Source organism: Acomys russatus, chromosome 8 (genome assembly GCF_903995435.1).
Source record: "Acomys russatus chromosome 8, mAcoRus1.1, whole genome shotgun sequence".
NCBI classification, from domain to species: domain Eukaryota; kingdom Metazoa; phylum Chordata; class Mammalia; order Rodentia; family Muridae; genus Acomys; species Acomys russatus.
In genome coordinates, this window is record NC_067144.1 from 73464207 (window position 1) to 73484424 (window position 20218).

General features: G+C 48.6%; 1 protein-coding gene across 3 annotated transcripts in view; it reads right to left on the reverse strand.

Annotated features, from left to right (window-relative positions):
* The window catches only part of Kcnj6 (potassium inwardly rectifying channel subfamily J member 6), a 170617-nt gene extending 150905 nt beyond the window's left edge, over positions 1-19712 (reverse strand). For all 3 annotated transcript variants that reach the window (XM_051150294.1, XM_051150293.1, XM_051150292.1), the window contains exon 1: positions 19663-19712. In XM_051150294.1, the coding sequence (XP_051006251.1) occupies positions 19663-19693 (31 nt within the window). In that variant the 5' untranslated portion in view covers positions 19694-19712. The remainder of the gene's footprint in view (positions 1-19662) is intronic.
* Positions 19713-20218: the final 506 nt, after the last annotated feature.

The following is a 20218-nucleotide window of genomic DNA, read 5'->3' on the forward strand; positions in this document are numbered from 1 at the left end:
CTTACCATGCCAGTCCCTGGGCTGGACCTGGGGAGGCAGCCCCCCTGTGCTGGTGTTCACACATCAGGCTATTTCCCAGCGTAGCAGGGCCTACCCTGCCTGACTAGACCAGACTCTAGTGCCTCGGCACTGGAGCCAATGACTGAGCATCAGAGTGTCATGTGACATCATCATGAGTGCTGCTCTTCCTAGGGAGTTCATCTGAGCCCACTGGCATGAGTTTGCCCTCCGTGCAACATGCTTGTGCTTTTGGATGGTGGAATGTTCTAGAAGAAAAGCTTCCGTAACTCTCAAGTGCTAGAGTTTATATGACCTTTGGGGAACTTAGGGGCACTTCCTGTCAACCTCAAACTGTCGGAATGCCTGTGGTTTTGTAGAAGCAAGGCTTGTGCACAGCAGACTAAGGGTGATCTTGCAAGCAAAGCGTCTATCCTGGGAGACCGGCTAGGAGGCGAGCATTGGTGAGACGCTCTGCAAACGTAAAGATACCTTTAAGAATGAAGCACGGTCCACAGATGTGGTGGGAGGATGCTACACAGCTTTTCCTAGGGCTCAGGTGGAGAGCCTGTTAGAGGACGACACTGGAGAAGCGGAACGACTCTCGCCATAAGCGGAAACGCCGAGGCCACACCACCCTCACTGCGGTGTCCTTTGTGGCCCATCATTCCAGACAGGACAGTGAGCTGAAGAGTCACCTGACTCTGTCTTAGAGAAGTGTTGGTGGCCCTGCGCAGAATCCGCAACAACTGTCACACGGCCCCAACCTCGCGAAGTAGGGAAGCATCCTGAATATACACAGGGACAGTACCCGCCTAAGGGAAACCCAGCATCCTGTCTCTTGCAGCGGTGTGGGTGAACCTGGAGGACATCATGTCAGGAAAACAAACCAGGTGCAGACACCGAGGGCATGCTCCCACACAGAGAGGGGAAGAGGTTGTGTAGAAAACATTCACCTGAGACTTGTAAGCGCTAGGGTTCTATAACACTGTATAGTTTAGCAATAAAATATGGTGTATTTCACAGAGCCAGGGCCGTGCACCGCCCTGTCCATAGAGGGGCTGGCTACAGACATGTGCCACACGGCCTGGCTTTCAGGGGGGCGTTGGCGATCAGAACCGCAGCCGTCCCGCTTGTGCGGCGAGTGCTTGTGTTCACCCAGACATCTGTGGAGTCCTGTCACAAGGACTCTTTCTCCTATCTGTGTTTCACCTACCCCTCACCTCCAGCACAAACTTGACTCCATTAAAACCAAAGGCTACTGAAGGATTCCCAGGAGAAAAAAAAAGCCTGTTTTGTTTGGGAAACATCCTAAGTGTTATGAGTTTATTAGTTTAATGTATTTTGTGTTACGAATGAGGAAATGGAGATTAAGTGATTTCCCTGAAGCCATAGAGACAGCGGTGCAACAGTAGTGCTGAGCCCATGAAAGGCTACACACCTGCATTTGTGGAGAAGTGCCCCTGTGTTCTCCAAAGTTTCCCTTTGTGAGGTGGGCGGAGCCATTCCTGCAGCCCTAACACCCAACAGGCCATGGGCAGCTCTTTCCGGAGAAGTCTTCAGGAGAACCCACATCTTGTTTCTGAAATCCCCTGTATAGGAAGCATGTTTTCCCATGAACCTGTGTGCTTGCTGACAGGCGCTCTGGGAAGTACCCTCTCCTTTCTCAGCTAACTACGCTTCTAGAGGTATAAAAAGCGTCTGTCTGCTCCAAACATTTCCCTGGCCAGGCCCTGAGCCTCTCTCTCAGTCATCTCACAGCTCTGGCTGTATAGAGCCAACTGGTTTAATTGGTGTGTGTGTGTGTGTGTGTGTGTGTGTTGTCCATGTGCTATGTTTGTGTGTATGTTGTGTGGTAAGTGCATATGTGTGCTGTGTGTTTTGTGCCACTGTGTGTGTTTTGCTTGCATGCTTGGATGTGTGTGCTATGCCATCTTGTCTGTGTGGTGTGTATGTGCATCTCTGTATGTGTGTGCATACCCATGTGGTGAGGTATGCGTGTGCTTGTGCACACGGCATGCTGAGTGGTTTCTTTCCTTTCTGTGTGGAGAACCAGCAAAGCTGTAAAGTGTCTCCATGGAAACTGGCTCTCCATCCATCAGGCCGTTGTGGTGTGAATGCATAATCCTGAGGGTGGGCTGGAACTAATGAGGCAACCTAATGGAACGCACACCAGGACCTTCTAGAACAGAGCTCTGTCCCTCCAGCCTCTAATTAACTGCAGGCCTCTGAATGATTCAGGTGCTGTGCTTCATAAAGCTCCCAGGTTCCCACTTTTGATGTTTGGACAGTTTTGGGGTATCCCCCTCACAGAGCCACCACATAGAGGTCTCCATAGTAACCTGCAACGTAGTCACTTTAAAATGATAATTTCTCTGTAAAGACAAAACTCTCCAACCACAGAGAAGCCATTTATATTTCTACTGTTGGCATAATTCTCCACCCTCCCCTCGCTCCTCTTCCTCCATGGATATTTTTCAATTCATGGAGAAGAATGGAATGATTGCAAGAAAAGTATCCCTGTTGGCCTGGAGCTGTCTTTCTTTCTTTTTCTTTTCTTTTCTTTCTTTTCTTTCTGTCTTGCTCCTTCCTCTCCCCTCTGTACATTAGAGAATGGATATTGAGGCTCCAATCAATGCACAGTCAATTGTTTAAAGTTTCTGACAGGGCTCTAAATGCGTATGTATCTGGCTGGTGAGAGGAGTGATCTATAGAAGTTAAGCTTCAAGGGTTAGTTAGGAAGTTATAAGTATTGGCAGATGGGATAAAAATTATTATCTGGTGAGTTAAAAATACCCAGTCCAGTGCTTTCCCACAGGCGTGTCACCTGCCCCTTTCCTAGGGTCACTGATGTTCTTTTGGGTAAAGCAGCAGCTTTCCATGACACCCCAAACAGCGGACGGGCTGGTTATTTGCCTGTTTGTCACCGCTTTCATTTTGTTTACAGTTCCTTGTGTGGATCTTTCTGGGTCTCCCTGGCAGGAAATGGTGAACACTTCTAAAGTTCAATTAATTAGCCGTTTTTTTTTCCTTCAGGAAGGAAAAAGAAAGCCCGCAGGATCAGTTCATTTGAGAAGCAAACTGTGCTAAGGTGTCTGCCATGGCAGAACAGGGACCAGGGTGTCTCTGCCTCACAGCCCGGCATTGTTGTCTGATTTGCCTCTCTGACTTCTTAATGGCTGGCATTTAAAACACCCACCAGTGTTATTTTGAGGATGCTCAGACATGGAAATTCCATCCACCAAATCCGAAGGGCAATGACTTTTTTAGGGGCAAAGTAACTTCTGGAGCCATCATTCCTTCCAGGTGACGAGCTTCTGGCAGCCACACGTGGCTGTTAGAGAGCGTGCTGGTCCTCGAGCTTGCATTCTCTGTGCTTTCACATTAGAGGTTCCTATCTGAGCGAGGACACCCATCAGAATGAAGTAAATCCTTAAAAATGGCTCCGAGTTTGTCTATTATTTACTTGAAACAAAGTCGTTTCTGTATTAAGAAAGCCAGGTCATCTAGAAGATATTAATTAAATTCTAGGTAATATTTTCCTAGAAAAATCTAAACAAATGAACAGCGAGCGAGAACATAGGTTAACAGGCCTACACACACTTGTGACTTCACACCAAGTAGACGTAATATTGCCTGTGCTGGGGACAAAGGACCAGAGATGGGATCTGCATTAGAGACTTCACGGTTCTGCATGAAAAGGAACTGTACAGCGAAGCGCCAAAGGAGCTTTTCTTGTTTGCTTTGCAAAGCTCAACTCCTCAGAACTAGCCTGGCCCTTAATACAACTGCCTCCTTCATGTCATTTGTCACCTGGGCTATGATGAGCTAAATCACATGGTGTCAAACTTTCAGCCAGTCCCCCAAACTTACAAAACCCTGGTATTTTCTTAGGTCCTTGGATTGCTGCTGGTGGGGGTGGGGGGTGGGGGGGGTGGGGGGTGGGGGGGTGGGGCTGAGGGGGAGGGGGAGGGTTACGGGGGGGGGGCTCAGGGGTTGCTCTGAAGAAGCCTCTGTAGATTCCCCTGCTTGCCTCCCCTCCCCCACATGTGGCATGGTGACTATCTTATCTTACTCTCAATCCTAATGAAGCTCCCTCTCTTTCCCTTTATGCTCCACTCTCTTTCTCTCTCAGACTTGCCCCATTTTCTCTCTAATACTCTTTCTCCTACCTTGCTGCCCAAGGCCCTTCCTCCCAATAAACCTCCCTCCTGAATGGAACTATGAGTCAGCTTTCTTTTCTTGCCCTAACTGCTACGGCTTTATCATCTTCTATGATGAGTGTAGTTAACGCCCCTGCCAGAACTCGTCCTGGCTGAGGTCTTAACATGTCCTCCAAAGGCCTGTATGTGGAAGGCTTGGGAGGTGGACCCTCCTGTGAAGGAAAATGGAGCTTGGAGGAGATCTACATCACTGGGGTGTGTACTTGAAGAGGACCGTAGGTAGGACCCAGGTCTCTTCTTTCTGTGGCCAGGAGGTGAGTGACTTCACTCTACCACCTGTCTCCTATCATGACATGTATTATTCAGTGACAGCCCCCCCCCCCCCCGCAAACTATGGATGTGTTGGGCTAATGGCTGAAATCTTTAAAATTGTGAGCCAAAGTAAGACACCATCTTCATAAGTTGGCTATCTCAGGTACATAGTTCCAGTGATAGGAAGGGTGTTATTATTGTGTGAAGAAGTTGAACTATGTGACTATGCTCCTGGAAGGTGGTTAGCTTGAAGGTCTTTGCGGATGGACCTTCCTTCATAACCAGGAACTGAAGCCACACGCCATTGATTCCTGCTCCGAGGCATGGCCTGTCTCTGGCTTGGGTGGTGATGACATCCTGAACGGCCTGGGAGGTGTAAGGTGACTGCTTGGCTGAAGATCTCTGGTAGGGCTCAAAGCCACAGCAAGAGAGATCGGGCTCCTAGCAGCCACGCCAAATGGTCCTGGCAAGCACTGAGGTGATGCACAGCCCCTGAGGAAGCCTAAGCGGGAGGGTTGGTGGGTCATCTCTCTGGCCACTGCCTACTGTCACTCCTTGAGAGCACCCCTACCTCAAGATACGTAGTAAATTCCGCCTGTCTTCTGTACAACACTCCGTGCCCCATCTAAATCCTGGTGATGGTGATCAGAAGGACCCGGAAGCTGCGAGGAGGCCACAGCAAGGTCCTAGAGCATTCCCTTCCTAACTGTGTTGTAAAGTGTGGATCCATATTGGATCCTGCAAGCTGAGGCCCATCCTCTGCAGCTCTGTCCTGCCCTCAGGTACCAGCTACACACCAGGGGTCGCAAGCCTTTTACCCATCTGACCTTCATTCTCTGCACACTCCTTGTTAAAATTCTAATGTTCTCATTGACGCCCCCTCAGGTTAGATAAGACAATGGTTGATCTTTCCTGGGTCTGGGGTCAAATGAGGGACATGCCTCTGGGTAGGTCTGTGGGGATATTTCCTGGAAAGTCTAGTTTTGTCTGATCCGGGGTGGGCAGGATCTTCTGAAAGTTGCCCAGATACATGGAGAGTTATGGAGAAAACTATTGCTGGAGGGAACTTGCTGGCATTGGTCACTGGGTGAGCGCCTCTGCTCTGTTATGGCTGCGGCTGTCAGTGTTGCTGCCTTTAGAACCTCGCTTCTTTGTCCCTCCAATGTGGCCAGTGCCTATACTCTGCTTCCCTAGCACCTGACTGAGGCTCCGGAGGCTCCCAAGGCTCCTGTGCAGACTTTCTCCTTGTCACTATTCTCTAAGTGACAAACTGTCACAGCTGTTTCCACAGCACTTACTCAGGGTTGGGCATGACTTAGAGCACTCGTGAGGATGTCTGCAGTCTCTGGGCATACATTACAGTGCTTGTTAGGAGGGACTTGAGTACCTGAGGTTTGCTATCCAGAGATGCTGGAATCAACCTTCCAGCCACACAGAGTATTGGCTGTTTGCTATATTTCTGTACGTTGTATGGTGGTGGATGCTCAGAGGTACGTTCTGACAGGCAGCCTGGGACTTTTGTGTCCCACCACTCCACTGAACTCTGTGTCTAGAGCTCTTATTGGGGTTCTACTACCAGGCATGAGCAAGCGAGGCAGACACCCAAAGCGCTGGTCCCACAGCCAAACTCAAGCCTCTTGCCTCCTCCCTTCCTAGAGGTCCTGTTTGGACAGTGTATCCTGGAACTGTCTGGCCTACCATCATAATTCGCCTCATTTGCATAAGGAAGACTCTTTTGTTACTAAGGGAATTCTACCACTAAGCATTTTTGTTTATCAGAGCTCAGGGAGCCACACCAGATATGGCAGTCTATATGATGGCACAGTCCAGGAACGACTGACAAGCCCCCCGACAACCCTCGTTTCTTCTACAGTATTAGGTATGTCATGGTCAAATTTTCACTTTCTCTCTGGAATTACCATCAAGCGTCATACCTTGACGTCTGCCAAAAATACGTCAAACCACCGAGGCACATGAGCTTTGTTCCCCCCCAAACTGCCATTTTAGTTATTTTATTCTTGAATTCTGTTTCTCCAAACTCTGCATCCTATGCGGGAAACCGTTCCCTTAGCATGGATGTTCGGATATGCCTACTGCTCACCAGCTTCTGTCTCCTTCTCCTTACCTGGAACCAGTAACTGGTTCCCAGGATGCTCTTCCCTGGTGTGAGTGGAGGTCACACACGCCTGAGACATCAGCTGCAGAGCTCTTTCTCTTTGAGGACTGCGTGTTTATAAGTAAAGCTCCAAGTAGACCACACCCCAGGTGGACATATCTCTTCAGAAGCTGTGAATTAATGGGGCAAGTAGATAGGGCACTTTTGTCTTATCCATGGTCAACACAACAGAAAGGCCCCTGACTGGTGATACACAGTGAACCCCTCAGTGGCAGTGTGTGTGTGGTGTGTATGTATGGACTGTGTGAAGTGTGTGTGTGGTATGTTGTGTGTGTGGTGTGCGGTATGTGTGTGTAATGTGTGGTGTGTGTCACATGTAGTATGTGTGCTTGCATAAGAACGCCAGAGTTCAACACTGGGTGAATTCTCCATTGCTTCCATTCTTTGGGATAGGGTCTCTCTGAACCCTGGTAGGCTGGCCGGCCAGGAGGTGGTAGAGATTGTCCTGTTTCCACCCCAGCGTCACATGTGGGTGCTGAGACTCTGAACTCAGGTCCCTATGCTTGTGTGCAGGCAGTTGACTGACTGAGCCATCTCCTCAGCTCCTACTCAACCCGTTTTAAACAAATCATGCTAACAAATCCTGTTAACAAAATTGCCATAACAAAGGCTCCTGAAAGCAGCTGCATGTTGGTGAAACAGAGCTTCACTTGCCACCTTCTTCACATGAAAATGCCACCATAGAAAGAAGACTAGACCAGATAAAATGGGGCACCTGGGTCTAGCACAGAAACAAGACGCTAGCTAGAAGAGACAGTAGTTCAAGTCAAGAGCTGCCACGTAAGATGAGAGCATCTTTAGTGAACCTTAAGGAGTTCAAATTCCCGACACATAAGAAGCGCCCAGTGTTGGAGACCCTGAATAGGAAAGCAAATATGAACAGAAGAGAAGCAGAGATTTGCAGACCGCAGAGAACTTCATTCCTTTGCTTGTTGGCAGTGGATTGATCACCTGGGCTTAAAAAATCAATATGAAACCACCAGGAATGTACCTCACCCCAGACCTAATGGGCCAAATAAAAACCCACAGAACATCCCATCCAAGTAGAGAGCATGCGTTCTCCTGAAGAGTGGGCAAAGTGTTCTCTGTATAGATTGTAGGTTGGGACACAAGGCAAATCTTAATAATTCATACCCATTGCAACCACGTAAGGTTTTTCCCCCTAGCCACAGCCAGTTGAGAATTAGGAAGGCTAACTACAGGAAAAATGGAAAACTCATGTGGAAATCAAACACCACCCCTGAGCCAACAATGCATCAAAGAAACTTAAAAGATATTTAAAAATATCTCCAGATAAGATGTTTCCTATGAAAATGGAAGCAGCGTATCAAAACTCACGGGAGCTAACCCAGCGGCTTCTGAGAGGAGTGGGAGCGGCAATAAATGTGTGTGCTGATGAAAAAGAAAGACCTCCATGGCCAGACTCTCTGCCTCAGGGAACTAGGAAAAGAAAGACAGCTAAGACCAAATGACAAGAAAACGGCCAAGTTGGCACAGAAGTGGAGCGCACAAATAGGCCAAGTGTTGGTTTCTTGAAAAGATAAGCAGAATGGACTTTATCTGCCTTAAAATTAAAAGGGAGGGAGGGGGGCCCAGGTAAGGCCAGGAAGGGCAGAGGCACCAGACTGCCACCACCAGAGGCCAGAGCTCACGAGTCGCTGTGACTGTCAGCACAGAGCACACTGGAGGTTTATAAATCTGGAGCCAAATGAGGCGGGCCATGAAGAGGCAGCGATTCACAGGTGACCAGTATCATGCCAGGACAGGGAGCCCGTGACCGAGAGATGTCCAAGAAAAGTCTGAGACTCAGCTTGCCTCCTGGAGGCTTCTACCAAACATTCAAGGAAAGTTAATGTCCGTCCTTTTTGAACTCTCCCAAAAAGCCGAAAAAGAGTGAGCGCTTTCAAAAAGAGTTTCTGGTTTTGTTTTGTTTTTTAAAAACATTGTTATATTTTTTAAAAAATTGACTATTTTCCTTGATATCAACAAGTATTGATTATAGTTGTTTTTATTTTTAAAGATATTTTTATTCTTTGAGGATTTCATGCAGTGTGTTTTGATCAGATTCATCACCCTCCCTCACCGCATCTCAGATCCTGTCCTCTCTCTGCTGTTGCAGAAGAGCAGGCAGAGAGGCTGTGAGAGCCAGAGGCGGAGGGTGCAGCAGAGCAGTAGCTGGGCTAACTGAGCCCAGGTCCCTCCAATCCCTCATGTGGGCCAGGGAACGCAGGGCACGGAGCAGGCACATGTCGAATGGAAAGATTTTGGCTGCTCAGACACATACGTAGACCCAAAGGCTCCATTGGTAACAAAGAGGACATACTAAAATGCGGGCTGAAGTGGACATCGGTCAACAATGAATTTTTTTCAGTATCTCAAATGAACTCCTGAGATTGCAGAGCACAGCCCTTGCGTCTTTACAAGGGCCCAATATAGTACAAGTTGGTGAGACTTGAACAGAATAATCTTAAAAGAAAGAAAGAAAGAAAGAAATTTCAGGGTAGGTTTTTGTGTGGGTGGGTAGGGGTCAGAGGTCAATCTCAATCTCTCTTGACCTTATTTTTTGAGGTGAAGCCTCTCGCTGAGCCTGGAGCTCACTGCCTTAGCTAGAACCTCTTCTTGCCCTGAGCCCTGACTGGGATGGCAGGCACATGCCACTGCACCTGGTTTTCACATCGGTACCGAACATCAATCGCACTCTTTGTGTTTATGTGACATGTGGTTTACCAAGGGAGACTTCTCAGCCCAGTGCTGTAAGTATTCTTAGGCGGCCTTGAGAATAATAACAATGTGGTATAAGATAAATAAGGAGACTATTTGCTTTGAATGCCTTGTAGGGGACAATTGCCTCTAATTTTATGTTCACTATGCATTGGCTTTTCACATATAAATATATATTCAACATATAACATTAGCCTTCAGTGTGCCTATTAGCTTACTCACACACACACACGTGTCTATTCGATGTAATAAATTTATTATGTGTAGTTGTAGGCGTGACTAAAGGCGTTGGCTTGAGTGCACACATGCTATTCAGCTCTATCCTCGCTATGCAGTTTTGTGCAGCTCATTTGCAGAAACTCAGAGGGAAGGGCCCGAGTGATGTACCCACAGCCTCTTGGTACCACAGTCATGCCACCCTTCTGCCTCTTAGGGCCCCATTGAAGAATGTCACCATCAGGAATGTTTTGCTGAATGCCTAGAAACTTTTATGACTGCATTCTGGGCCGATGAGCAGTTCCCGGAGTCACTATTTAAGCACCGAGATACCACCTCCTGATCACTGGCGCCTGAGAAGAGCAAGATGGAGGCAGAGTGGGGCTGTGCCCAGGAACACGGGAGGGGTCTTCTGCTGCGCCCCTCAGCAGCCCGTTCTGCGCTGCACTTAGAAGGTGGTACTCATCTGCAGGTGCCCTCTGTTTCCTGAGTTTAATCCAGCTCAGTGCGAGAAGACCGGAAGGTTTTCTTCCTAGGGTGAATGCAGGAAGCCCATAGGCTGGCTCCTCACATGCATCTGTCGCAGAATGAAGAGCCAGGTTGGGAAATGGGGGTGCAGAGCGGGGTGTGAGTGGGAGGCTTGTGCAAGGTAGCGAGGGCAGCAGATTACTGGTAACAATTGCCTGAAGGGACTGGGAACTGCCAAAGCAGGCTGGGCTGGATAAAAAGCCAGCTCCAGTTGTCTTTGGTTGCTGTACTCTGAGGTGTTTGAGCCATTAAAATGCAGTGTTCTTTGCTGCTCGCCCTGGCCATCTGCTCGCGCTCTCCCAGAGCATCATGGGAGGCTCCGCTCCCTTGAGCATGCCTTCCTTGTGGGTGGGCTGTATCTCTGGCTGGCTGCCTCGGTATCCCTGTGGCCTCACTCAGGACCAGACTAGGTGTTCTGTTTTTACGGGCATTCAGTTTTTTTTTTTTCAGGTTTCGCTTCCACTCACCGAAGGGTCCAAGGAAAGCTTGGTATCTCAGACTCTGCACTGCCTAGGAAAGAGTTTCTCTTTTTCCCTGCTTTGAAACCTGTTGTTTTCTGAGGTTGATGCGAGAGTGCTGGCGCCGTGGGTGGGAGGAGGGGACCTACCCTGGGCTTGGCAGGCGCCCTGGAGGCGCAGGCTCTCAGAGCCAGGTGGCAGCTTGTGGGAGGAGGGAGGGGCTGGACCGTGAGATGGGCTTGACAGGGGCGGGCTGAGGGGGAGTGTAAGGGAGTGAAGTGTGGGGCGAGGTGTCTAAAATGTATTTACTCTCCTCCTTGGGCTGCAGCAAAGGCAAGTCGAGTGGAGGTCTGTACCCCCTCGTGGGTGATGCCTCCAGCTCTGGAGAGAGATTATTTTGTGTTTTGGGTCCGGAGTGGGACCAGGACCCCAACCATATTATCTTAGAGAGAAGCCCGCCGAGCCGGAAGCGAGGCATCACTGGCAGAAGTGGGAAAGTAAGAAGACGAAGGCAGTGGTGCTCAGGACTTCTGGAAGGGCTGGTCCAGCAGATAGACTGTGGTCCAGAGCATAGTGGTCCAGCAGATGGTAGTGGCAGCTTGGCTCAGGCCACTGCCTCTTGATCGGGAAGCTGAGCTGACTACTGGTGACACAAAGCTATTTTGTCTGTGGTCACCTGCTGTAAAGGAAGCGAAGGATGAACAAGGACCAAGGTCCCTGCGATCCTAAGTGAGGGGACAGACACTGGGCAAAGTGCCATGCGGGACCTGGCCCATGACACTGATGGCCCTGAAACAGAGCCTGATGGAAGCAGATGAGGATGACAGGAAGAGACACTGATGTCTCCAAGCTGGGTTTGACATGAGCAACGGCTTGGAAAAAATAAACGAGTGAAGAGGGGTGGTTTCTTCTGAAAGTCAACAGGCAGGTCCTAAAAACTGCTGTCCCAGCTTCCGGGACAGAATGACAACCATGCTCTGGAGCCAGCCTCCTCTGCCACCCCCTTGCCTGCTCCGGTATCTGCCAGCCCCAAAGGCTGTGCTGCTGCTCCTTGTGAGCACTGCCTTTCGGTAGTGCTGAGGCTCAGGTGCATCTGAACAAGACAGAAGCGCTAAGGGCTCAGTGTTCTCCAGGTCAGGTGGCTGAGCAGATGGCCACCACGAAATGGCACACACTGGCCAATTCTGAATTAATCTTGAATAAAGAGGGCACGAGAGAGAGTAGTGTGACTAACAGTGGAGCTGTGGGCTTGGGAAGGGTTAGGGCGTCAAGAACAAACGCTGCCATTACTGTGGAAGAAAAAAAGGCGACCTGCCCTCCTCTGTCCTCCCCTTCCCTCCCCTGCCCTCCCCTGCCCTCCCCTGTCTTCTGTCCTCTCGTGCCCTCCTCTGGCCTTCCTTCTTCAGTGCAGACCCTGGGCCAGGGGTGACTATGTCCCCTCCCCTGGTTCCCCAGCTCAAGTTTAGTGATGTCTGAAGACTGTTGGCTCTCATGTCTATGAGGAGGATGCTACCGGCACCTAGTAGGTTAAAAGTCAAGAATGCCCCCTTACCATCCTGCCCTGGGTAGGATCACACCAGCCGATTAACATACTGTGGTCCCACTGGCCCCCAAATGCCAATGGTGCCCAAGTTGAGAAATCCCAAGACTACTTTTATTTTTGTTTTTTTCATTGTCGTTCTTTTTTAGTATCAGAGAAGGAGTGCGGGGAGGGGGTTAGAGAGTGATGTTTTCACTTACTCACATATTTATTAGAAGGTGAGGGTCACCATGACTTCTAAGATCCAAACGGAAAGGCCATACATTTAAGAAAGCGAGTCTCCTTAACTTCCATTTGAGTGAGCTCCAATAGCCAGCAAGAACCTCAGGCATAAGGAGACCAAAGTGTGCTTGCTGACTTTGTTGTTTTATAGATCTCGTGTGTTCCTAGTAGTGGCAATTCCTGTGCACATACAGAGAGTGTGTGTGTGTGCGTGTGTGTGTGTGTGTGTGTGTGTATGTGTGTGTGTGCTTGCGTGTGTGTGTGCGTGCATGTGTGTGTATGTGTGTGTGGGGGGGGTGCGTGTGTGTGCATGTGTGTGTGCGTGTGTGTACGTGTGTGCGTGTGTGCACGCGCACGTGTGTGTGAGGGGGGTGCGTGTGTGCACGCGTCATCCATTAAGTACCATCTACCTTGTCTTACGAGCCTCTCATAAGAATCTAAGGCTCACTAGTTAGGCAAGGCTGGCTGACCTCAGAGCTCCGGAAAGGTGGACATAGAAGCATGCACCAATACTTCGTGCTTTTTAATGGGCTTTCTGGTAGTCCAGCCAGCTCCTCAGACTTGTGCAGCAAACACTTTACCCCATGTTCCTAGCCCAGTCGGTCACAGGTCTTACAGGGAAAGATAACAGTTTCTCAGATTGCAACAGGTAAGAAGAAGAGGCTGCCAACCCACCTCCGCTTAAAGTTGAAACTGAAATGGTGCATTGTGCGAACGCTGCTCTCCCATGGTCTGGGACGCGAGCAGTGTGTTTGGTGGTACTCTAAGGGCTCCTCTGAGCAGCTGTTTTATGGCTGGTGTTGCTAGTGGAGGCAACAGGGGCCATGCGGGTGAGAGGAAGCCAGTGTGGACAGCTCTCAGGGTGTGGACAGCTCTCAGGGTCACAGGTAGAACGCATCTTTAAGTGGGGCTGCCAGGACCTAGTCCTGTTCTTTCTTTCTTTCTTTCTTTCTTTCTTTCTTTCTTTCTTTCTTTCTTTCTTTCTTTCTTTCTTTTAAACAAAGCTTCAAGGTAATGGTGGGGGGGCCACTTCTGTCCGTGGCCAGCAAATTAAAGCCTGCAGGAATACCTGCCCCGCAGCAGCCCGGCTGCCCACTCCCCTTAGCAATCCCTGCCTCTCAATGTGCCTCTTGACTTTGATGTGATGAGGAGCTAGAGGCCGCAAAGCTGTGGCTATCCAGCTACCCCAGTGGGTGGAAGATTCCACTAGAGGTGAGTCCTGGGGTCCGGGAAGGCGCTGTCCTACCAGAAGCGGTGGTTCGGTGCTTCAGGAGGGATAACTTCAAGTCCAGGTGCACTTGAGATGATGCTGTAGTCTCTGTGAGCCTGAGAGGCGGGTTTCCATATTTAAGGCAGAGCTTTTGCGGGCAGTGGGGGGTGAGGGGTGGGGGTCGGGGAGGGCGCTAAGTACTGCCGAATGGACCTGGTACAGTATACTTGTGTCTTGTTGAACTCTGGCAGTGTTTTTGTCATGACAGCACCATGTATCCTCCTGCTGTGCCTGCCTGCTGCAAAAGGAGGGGCATTCTTCGTTATGGCGAAAACAACTCTAGACCAGGGAAGCACATTCTTGCCATTACGGAGCCTTCAAATATAACACACTGAAATTCAAACCCACCGGCACCGGATTCTCACATCTTTCCTGCCACTGCCTGTTGCTTCCTTCCCTGCTTTGGCCAGGCCCCTCCCTAAGCCCAGGAAGCCACATCACCAAGCCCCTCCCTGCCTTTGGTTACTCCTGTTGTCCACTGTAGCCTCTGGTACACTCTAGATCCACCCTGTGTTGCATGCGGTCTCTCAGTGTATCTGTTCTCCAGGCTTCCCGCTGCAGTTCTCTACTTTTGTCCAACATGCTGCAGTCTAGCCATAATGCCTTTGTAGAACCATTCTAAAAAAATGCTATCCTGCTTCAATACCTTAAGTTCTGCCCCTTCCATTCCCCACAGGAAGACTCCTAGCCACTCACAGGCATCTTACCCTTTGTCTGCCATCTGTGCTCCCCCATTCTCTGAGCTGCTTTCCCATCTCGGATTTCTTATGTTGCGCTGTCTGTTCTACACTGGACATTCACACTCTCAGCAGCAGCAGCCTGCTGGAAGCTTGCTCACCCTTTGGTTGACCTTCGGATCAGGGGACATGCTAGGATCTGAAGGAAAAGCCTTGCTGGCCTGTGACTGCTACCTGGGCCAACCTGTTGGGTTACACTGCAACATGTATGCCGAGAACCGTAGGTGTCAGCTCCAAAGGCTGCACGTGGTGCAGGAGGCGCCCATCCTCTCGCCTTTACACGCCTTAACACAACGCCAGATTACACCAGCTGCTCCTCAAAGGATACATGATTAAAAACCACTTTGCTTTAATAGAGCTAATGTAATGTGTGGTGATTGTAATCGGTTCCGTCTCCTCATCTCATGTGACAGGAGGAAAGTTCAAATTTGAGCTGCATTTGTGCTGGCTCTTTACTCAGGGTAGGAAAGTCCCTCTACTTTAAAGCACATGGGCACATCCTCTGGGCACTGTCCGCGAAGGGTCCGTGGCTCTGGAGACTGCTGTCTTTCTCTCCCTGGCTGGATCTAGAGGGTCTCTGAAGCCTCTGAGAAGGAGCCTGCAGGGGGCTGCTCTGTTTCTGTCCTGAAGAGAGCAGAGCACTTCTTCCCTTTCCCAGGATTTGTGCTGTGGTTGTGATGTCCGGGTGGGGTGCACGTTCAGGGCAGAAAGACCGCAAGGACCACAAGGGACACTTGCTAGGGAAGGAAAGGCTTGAGACACGTGAGCCTGAGAGAGGCTGGTGAGAGGGAGGCAGAGGGCAGCAGGTCAGCTCCCAGACTGTTGGAATGAACCCCATGTATACTGGGAGGCCTCTATCCACCAAGGCAGGAGCACAGTTCAGGACACTAGCAGGGGCTGCGTGGCGACCTCACAGGGCTGGAGACAGTACCAGTTCAGGTCCCCAGCCTGCTCCATCCCCGCAGCCCTACGGGGTCACCCACTGCAGTCCACACTGTGGATGGGCCCGCGTGACGGGGTTTCCCAACGCATTCCCATGAGTCCCGAAGTGGGGGCCAGGAGAAACAGGAACAGGAGGTGACCCTGAAGCCATTTGCCTAGGATGTTTACGCAAGAACAGCCCGCACAGGTGCTGGCAGTGGCTTTCGAGGCCCTTGGAAGTTTTTGTGCACAGCTCCACACCTCCCATTTGCCATCCTGGGGCTTAGGTTTGCAAGCTCATGTCAGGACTTAGCTGCTCCAGCGTCACCTCTGATGATGGCACCGCCTGAGTCTTTGTGTGTCTATTTATAGACAGCATTTGGCTGCTGGGCTCTGCTTTTCAGGCCACTGAGTGGATGGGCATTAACTCCTGGGTACCTGAAGGCCTAGTTCAGAGACTTTTCCAATGTGAGATCCCAGCACTCAGGAGGCAGAGGCAGACAGATCTCTGTGAGTTCAAGGCCAGACTGGTCTACCAAGTTAGTCCAAGATAGCCAAAGCTACACAGAGAAACTTTGTCTTGAAAAACAAAACAAAAACCAACCAAACAAAAACAAACAAAATAAAACAAAACAAAAACAAAACAAACCAAAAACAAACAAACAAACAAACAAACAAACAAAACAAAACAAAACAAAAAAAAAACAAAACCCTCAAAACCAAAAAAAAATTATTTTTTGTGTGTAAGTGTTTTGTCGGCATACATGTCTGTGCACCAAGTGTGTGCCAGGTGCCTGTGGAGCTGCAGTTACTGATGGTTGGGAGCTGCAATGTGGGTGCTGGGAATTGAACCTGGGTCCTCTAGAAGAACAGTTAGTGATCTTAACTATGGAATCCCCTCATTAGCCTCTGTCTACTCTTTTAAAATGGGATTTCTGATAAAGTAGGAAAATATCCATTTCATAAATGCAAACAGAGATTACAACTTTAAAGGCTATTTAAAAAGTAGCCTTTGGAAGGTTGTAAGTAGGCAGCCAGTTATGGCCTGTGCACTGTGCTAAGTTTTCTCCCCGCTGGCCTCTCTCATGCCTCACATAGCCCTCATCCCTTGCCTTACCCCTCAGACTTACCATTTTTCTTGTTGTTTACTCTCTCATGACTTCCATAATATAAATTTTCTGTGCTTTTGCTTTCTCTATTTCTCCACATCATTTTTCTTTCATCCAATTTTTAATCTTCTTTCCTCTGCCCCTCCTCGCTTCAAAGATAAGTCATTTTTAAAGTATTCTATGTATTAAACATGGCTGCTTTTCATTGGAAACTTAGCAGTCCATTGATATTTTTGCTTCTCAAGGCTGAGTTTCTTTAGGTGGCTGTGGCTGTTGGTGGCAGGGGACGGGAAGATGGAGAGAGGAAGTTGCAAGCTGCTGGGTCTTCAGCGGCACTCCAACAGTGGCCCGAGAAGCTTCACCACAGTTCTTGTCAAACACAGAGATGAGATCTGGTAACCAGATGGCTTCTGCTTGGCCGTGTGTCAAGTGCAGTGTTTACGGCTCTGCAAACCCATCTCAGAGCACCATGTCCTGGGTGTCTGTGGCTCTGTTTATGTCCCTGTCCTCCGGTGGCCACGGATGTGATGTTCCCGTTCATTTTATGGAGTGGTGACTGTTCATCTCTCCTCAGTTTACTGGTTTGAACTTCCTTACATAACGGTGCTCCTCTTCCCTCAGTAGTTTTTAATGCAGAGTAAATATTTGGTTGTATATTTCATCATTCATGAATTTAATTTTAATATCGTGTTTATTTGTTATCCCATGATTCTATTTCACGGAGCCTAGAAGAGTGACAGCATATCTGGTATACATCCTAAAGTGGTGCATCTTCCTAGGAATCGGTGAACTGCTCCATTTGGGCATGATTATAAACTCTTTTCTTAAACCTTAAATTTCCTTGTACATTGGAAATTGCTGTGATTACCGCCGCCTCCCCCTGAAGATAAAGTGATTGAGAATGGCTGTCTCCTTTTCTGCTCTCAAGAACCCAGAACCCAATTTTGATAATGTTTTTCTGAGTTAGAGGATCCAAAGCCATTAAAAAAAAAAAAAAGAGACAAATCTGAAACTTGACACCAACCCCATGACTGTTAGAGAAGATCCCGCATCCAGCAGGACAGGAGAATTCAAGCGTTTTAATCACAAACAGTGGCCAGGACAGTGCAATATTTTTTTGATTCAGTTAGGAGAGCTAAAACATGGTGTTAACTGCAGCCGAGAGTAAGTTTCTCACAGAGGCCCTGTGGAGAAGTTTTAGCCGCACAGCCCGTGCTTAACACTCTCTGCCTTAATTTACTCACACACCAGAGACTGAATTCACATTTGCGGACAGTGATGCTAGGTTCTAAGCTGTTGCTGTTTTCAGCACACAGGGGAACTGTGGGGCTGGGCATAGAGGCTCATGTCTGTAATCCGAGCACACACAAGCCTGAGGTGGGACGACCTCCATGAAGTATAGGGCAGTCTGGGTTGTAGAGTGAGGAAGAGATGCGGAAAAAAAAAAAAAAAAAAAAAAAACCAATAAGGAGAAATGAAAAACAGGAGAGATGAGGTGGAGGAGGAGGAGGAGGAGGAGGAGGAAGGCGTATAGGTCATTTACAATGGTCCTTAAGACACAGAGATGAGGACTTAGGTTTTGACTGTGGGTAGCGAAGGAGTGGCCACTGCCTGCAGTCCCTCTCCATATTTGTGCCACATTGTGAAAGTTGTGTGACTCTGTTTCATGCCAGATCTGACAAGCGCACACACAGTGTGGAATTGGGAAGGTTTTAGTTATAAAGACCCAATTTGTAATGCCTCAGACCAAGGGGGAGTGTTTCCAGTGTGTGTAAGATCACAGGTGGTGCAGATGGGGCAGGGAAGAGGGCGGAGGGTGATACAGAGTGGGAGAGCTGAGGAGACCAAGGATTATGCTTTTGTGTATCTGTTCCATCTGATGACGCTATTCTTGCTTACACAATGACACCAGCCTACGTTAGGACTTATCTTAACTAATGCAGAGGCTTGAAGTCAGGAGCTAAAGACATTTCAAGAGCATCTTATCTAGGTATGGAAGGCATTTGGTATTGAGACTTTTGACTCTGCTGTAGGGACTGGGTGAGGTCTTGAGTGAATATGTACTGCTGACAAGGGTACTGCCATGTCACATACCAAAGCCCCAGCCTCATGGAAGTGGCAAAATGTTTTCTGAGTGAGGCTTGGAGGGATGGCAAAGCCTTTGTCTTGTTAGTGTGTGAATGCTGACAGTACAGAAAATGTCCGCCGTGTCTTTCTCCCTGGATGTCCTGAGGATGGCCTCCTGCAGAGATGAGCTGGCCTTACATCCTTGTTCATCTCTATTTGGGAATCCTGCCTTCCTGTTTAACCACATATAACAGACACGCGCGGAGCTTCCTCAGTGCTGTGGCTTCTCCACAGGAATGCGCACAGCCCACGCAGCCTCAGCTTTTCTGTGTCTGTGGGCCTGTCATTTCCCTTATTGGCCCTAGTGAGGGTCCCAGGGCTGAAACCAGGCAAGCAGGAGGCACTTTGTCACAGAGGGGTGCTCTCACTGTTAGTAGCCATACCATCAAAGGAGTAAAGGAAGGCAGCCCGTACCCCGGTGACGACACACAGCATTTGCAGGCCTTCTAGGACTGTCCATGCAGAAGCATTCTCAGGAGCAAAGTGTAATTTCGAAAGAAGCCATAGTCGGCTTACTCCTGTCTCCGCGGTCTTTAATACTTAAATGCCAGCAGAGGAAATTGCACTTGTCATTTGCAGAGTGATTTATTAAAATTATTTTCCCTTCCTTCTTAAAGATGCTTTGCAGATTCCATTCACTCAGCTTAAGAGCTTAGGGCATCGTGACATGTATCTATTCAGAATGAAAATCACTGCAAGCTACTTACACTTGGTGCAGTCTGCTTTTGTCTGTTGGGAGGCCGAATGACACCTGATTGTCTTAGCCATGAGATTCAGCATTCCTTCCTCCTGACACCATCCAGCCCATGGGCCAGGCACATCTAAAGCTGCTTCTAACCTGGGCTAAATGTCCGGCGAGTCAGGCTGAAATTATTGTGGATTCCCCACTCCCAAAGCAGCAACACAAAATAAACCCACCTCCATTTTTTAGCTCCGTTTTTGGGCAACGCATTTAGTCTGGAAACTTGATCCTAACCGAGATGAATTTTAAGCATTGCATATAGCAATATTGATACCGTGCAGTACACTAGATCAGATAGACCTCTGCCCTCCCCGGAATTAAAGATGGAGCACAGAGCAGACGGCCGCAACAGGATCCGGTCTTTGCAGGATTTTGTTTCTTCATTCAAAGCCAAAAGTAAATAATAAATTTTAAGTTACTCACTCATGGATTCAGTTAGCTTGGCCATGGTCATTTCCTCCTTGTGCTTTTTCTGGGGGAGAGAAGAAAAGATAATTATAAATGAAACATGTCTTAGATATGAATAGATATAGCACAGCAGTTGCAGCCACCTCTCTCTTTTTCTTTTTCCTAGGTCGCTCATATTACAGCTCTGCTACCAGAGAGTCGCCGAAGAGAGGGTTTTTTTTTTTTTTTTTTTAACTGCTCTTGGCAGTGAGCGCCTGTCACACTGATCTTGGATATATATAATTGGTGACGCATAACCAGTTTTCAAAACCTCTTTGACACTGGAGTTTTGACATCCATATGCCAAATTTTTGCTCTCTGTTTTCCCTTATAGATCCTTTTTTTTTTTTTTTGGTATTTTTAGAGTTGATATTTGTGTAGTCATTTAGTTTCCAAAAAACTGGATAGATTTTATACATCTTCCTTTGTCTTACTTTTTGGGTTCCTCTGGAGTCTTCTGAGAGTCACTGTGTCTGTTTGATGGTTCTCTAACCTATTTTGAGATGAAGACATTTTGTTTCAACCAAATAGA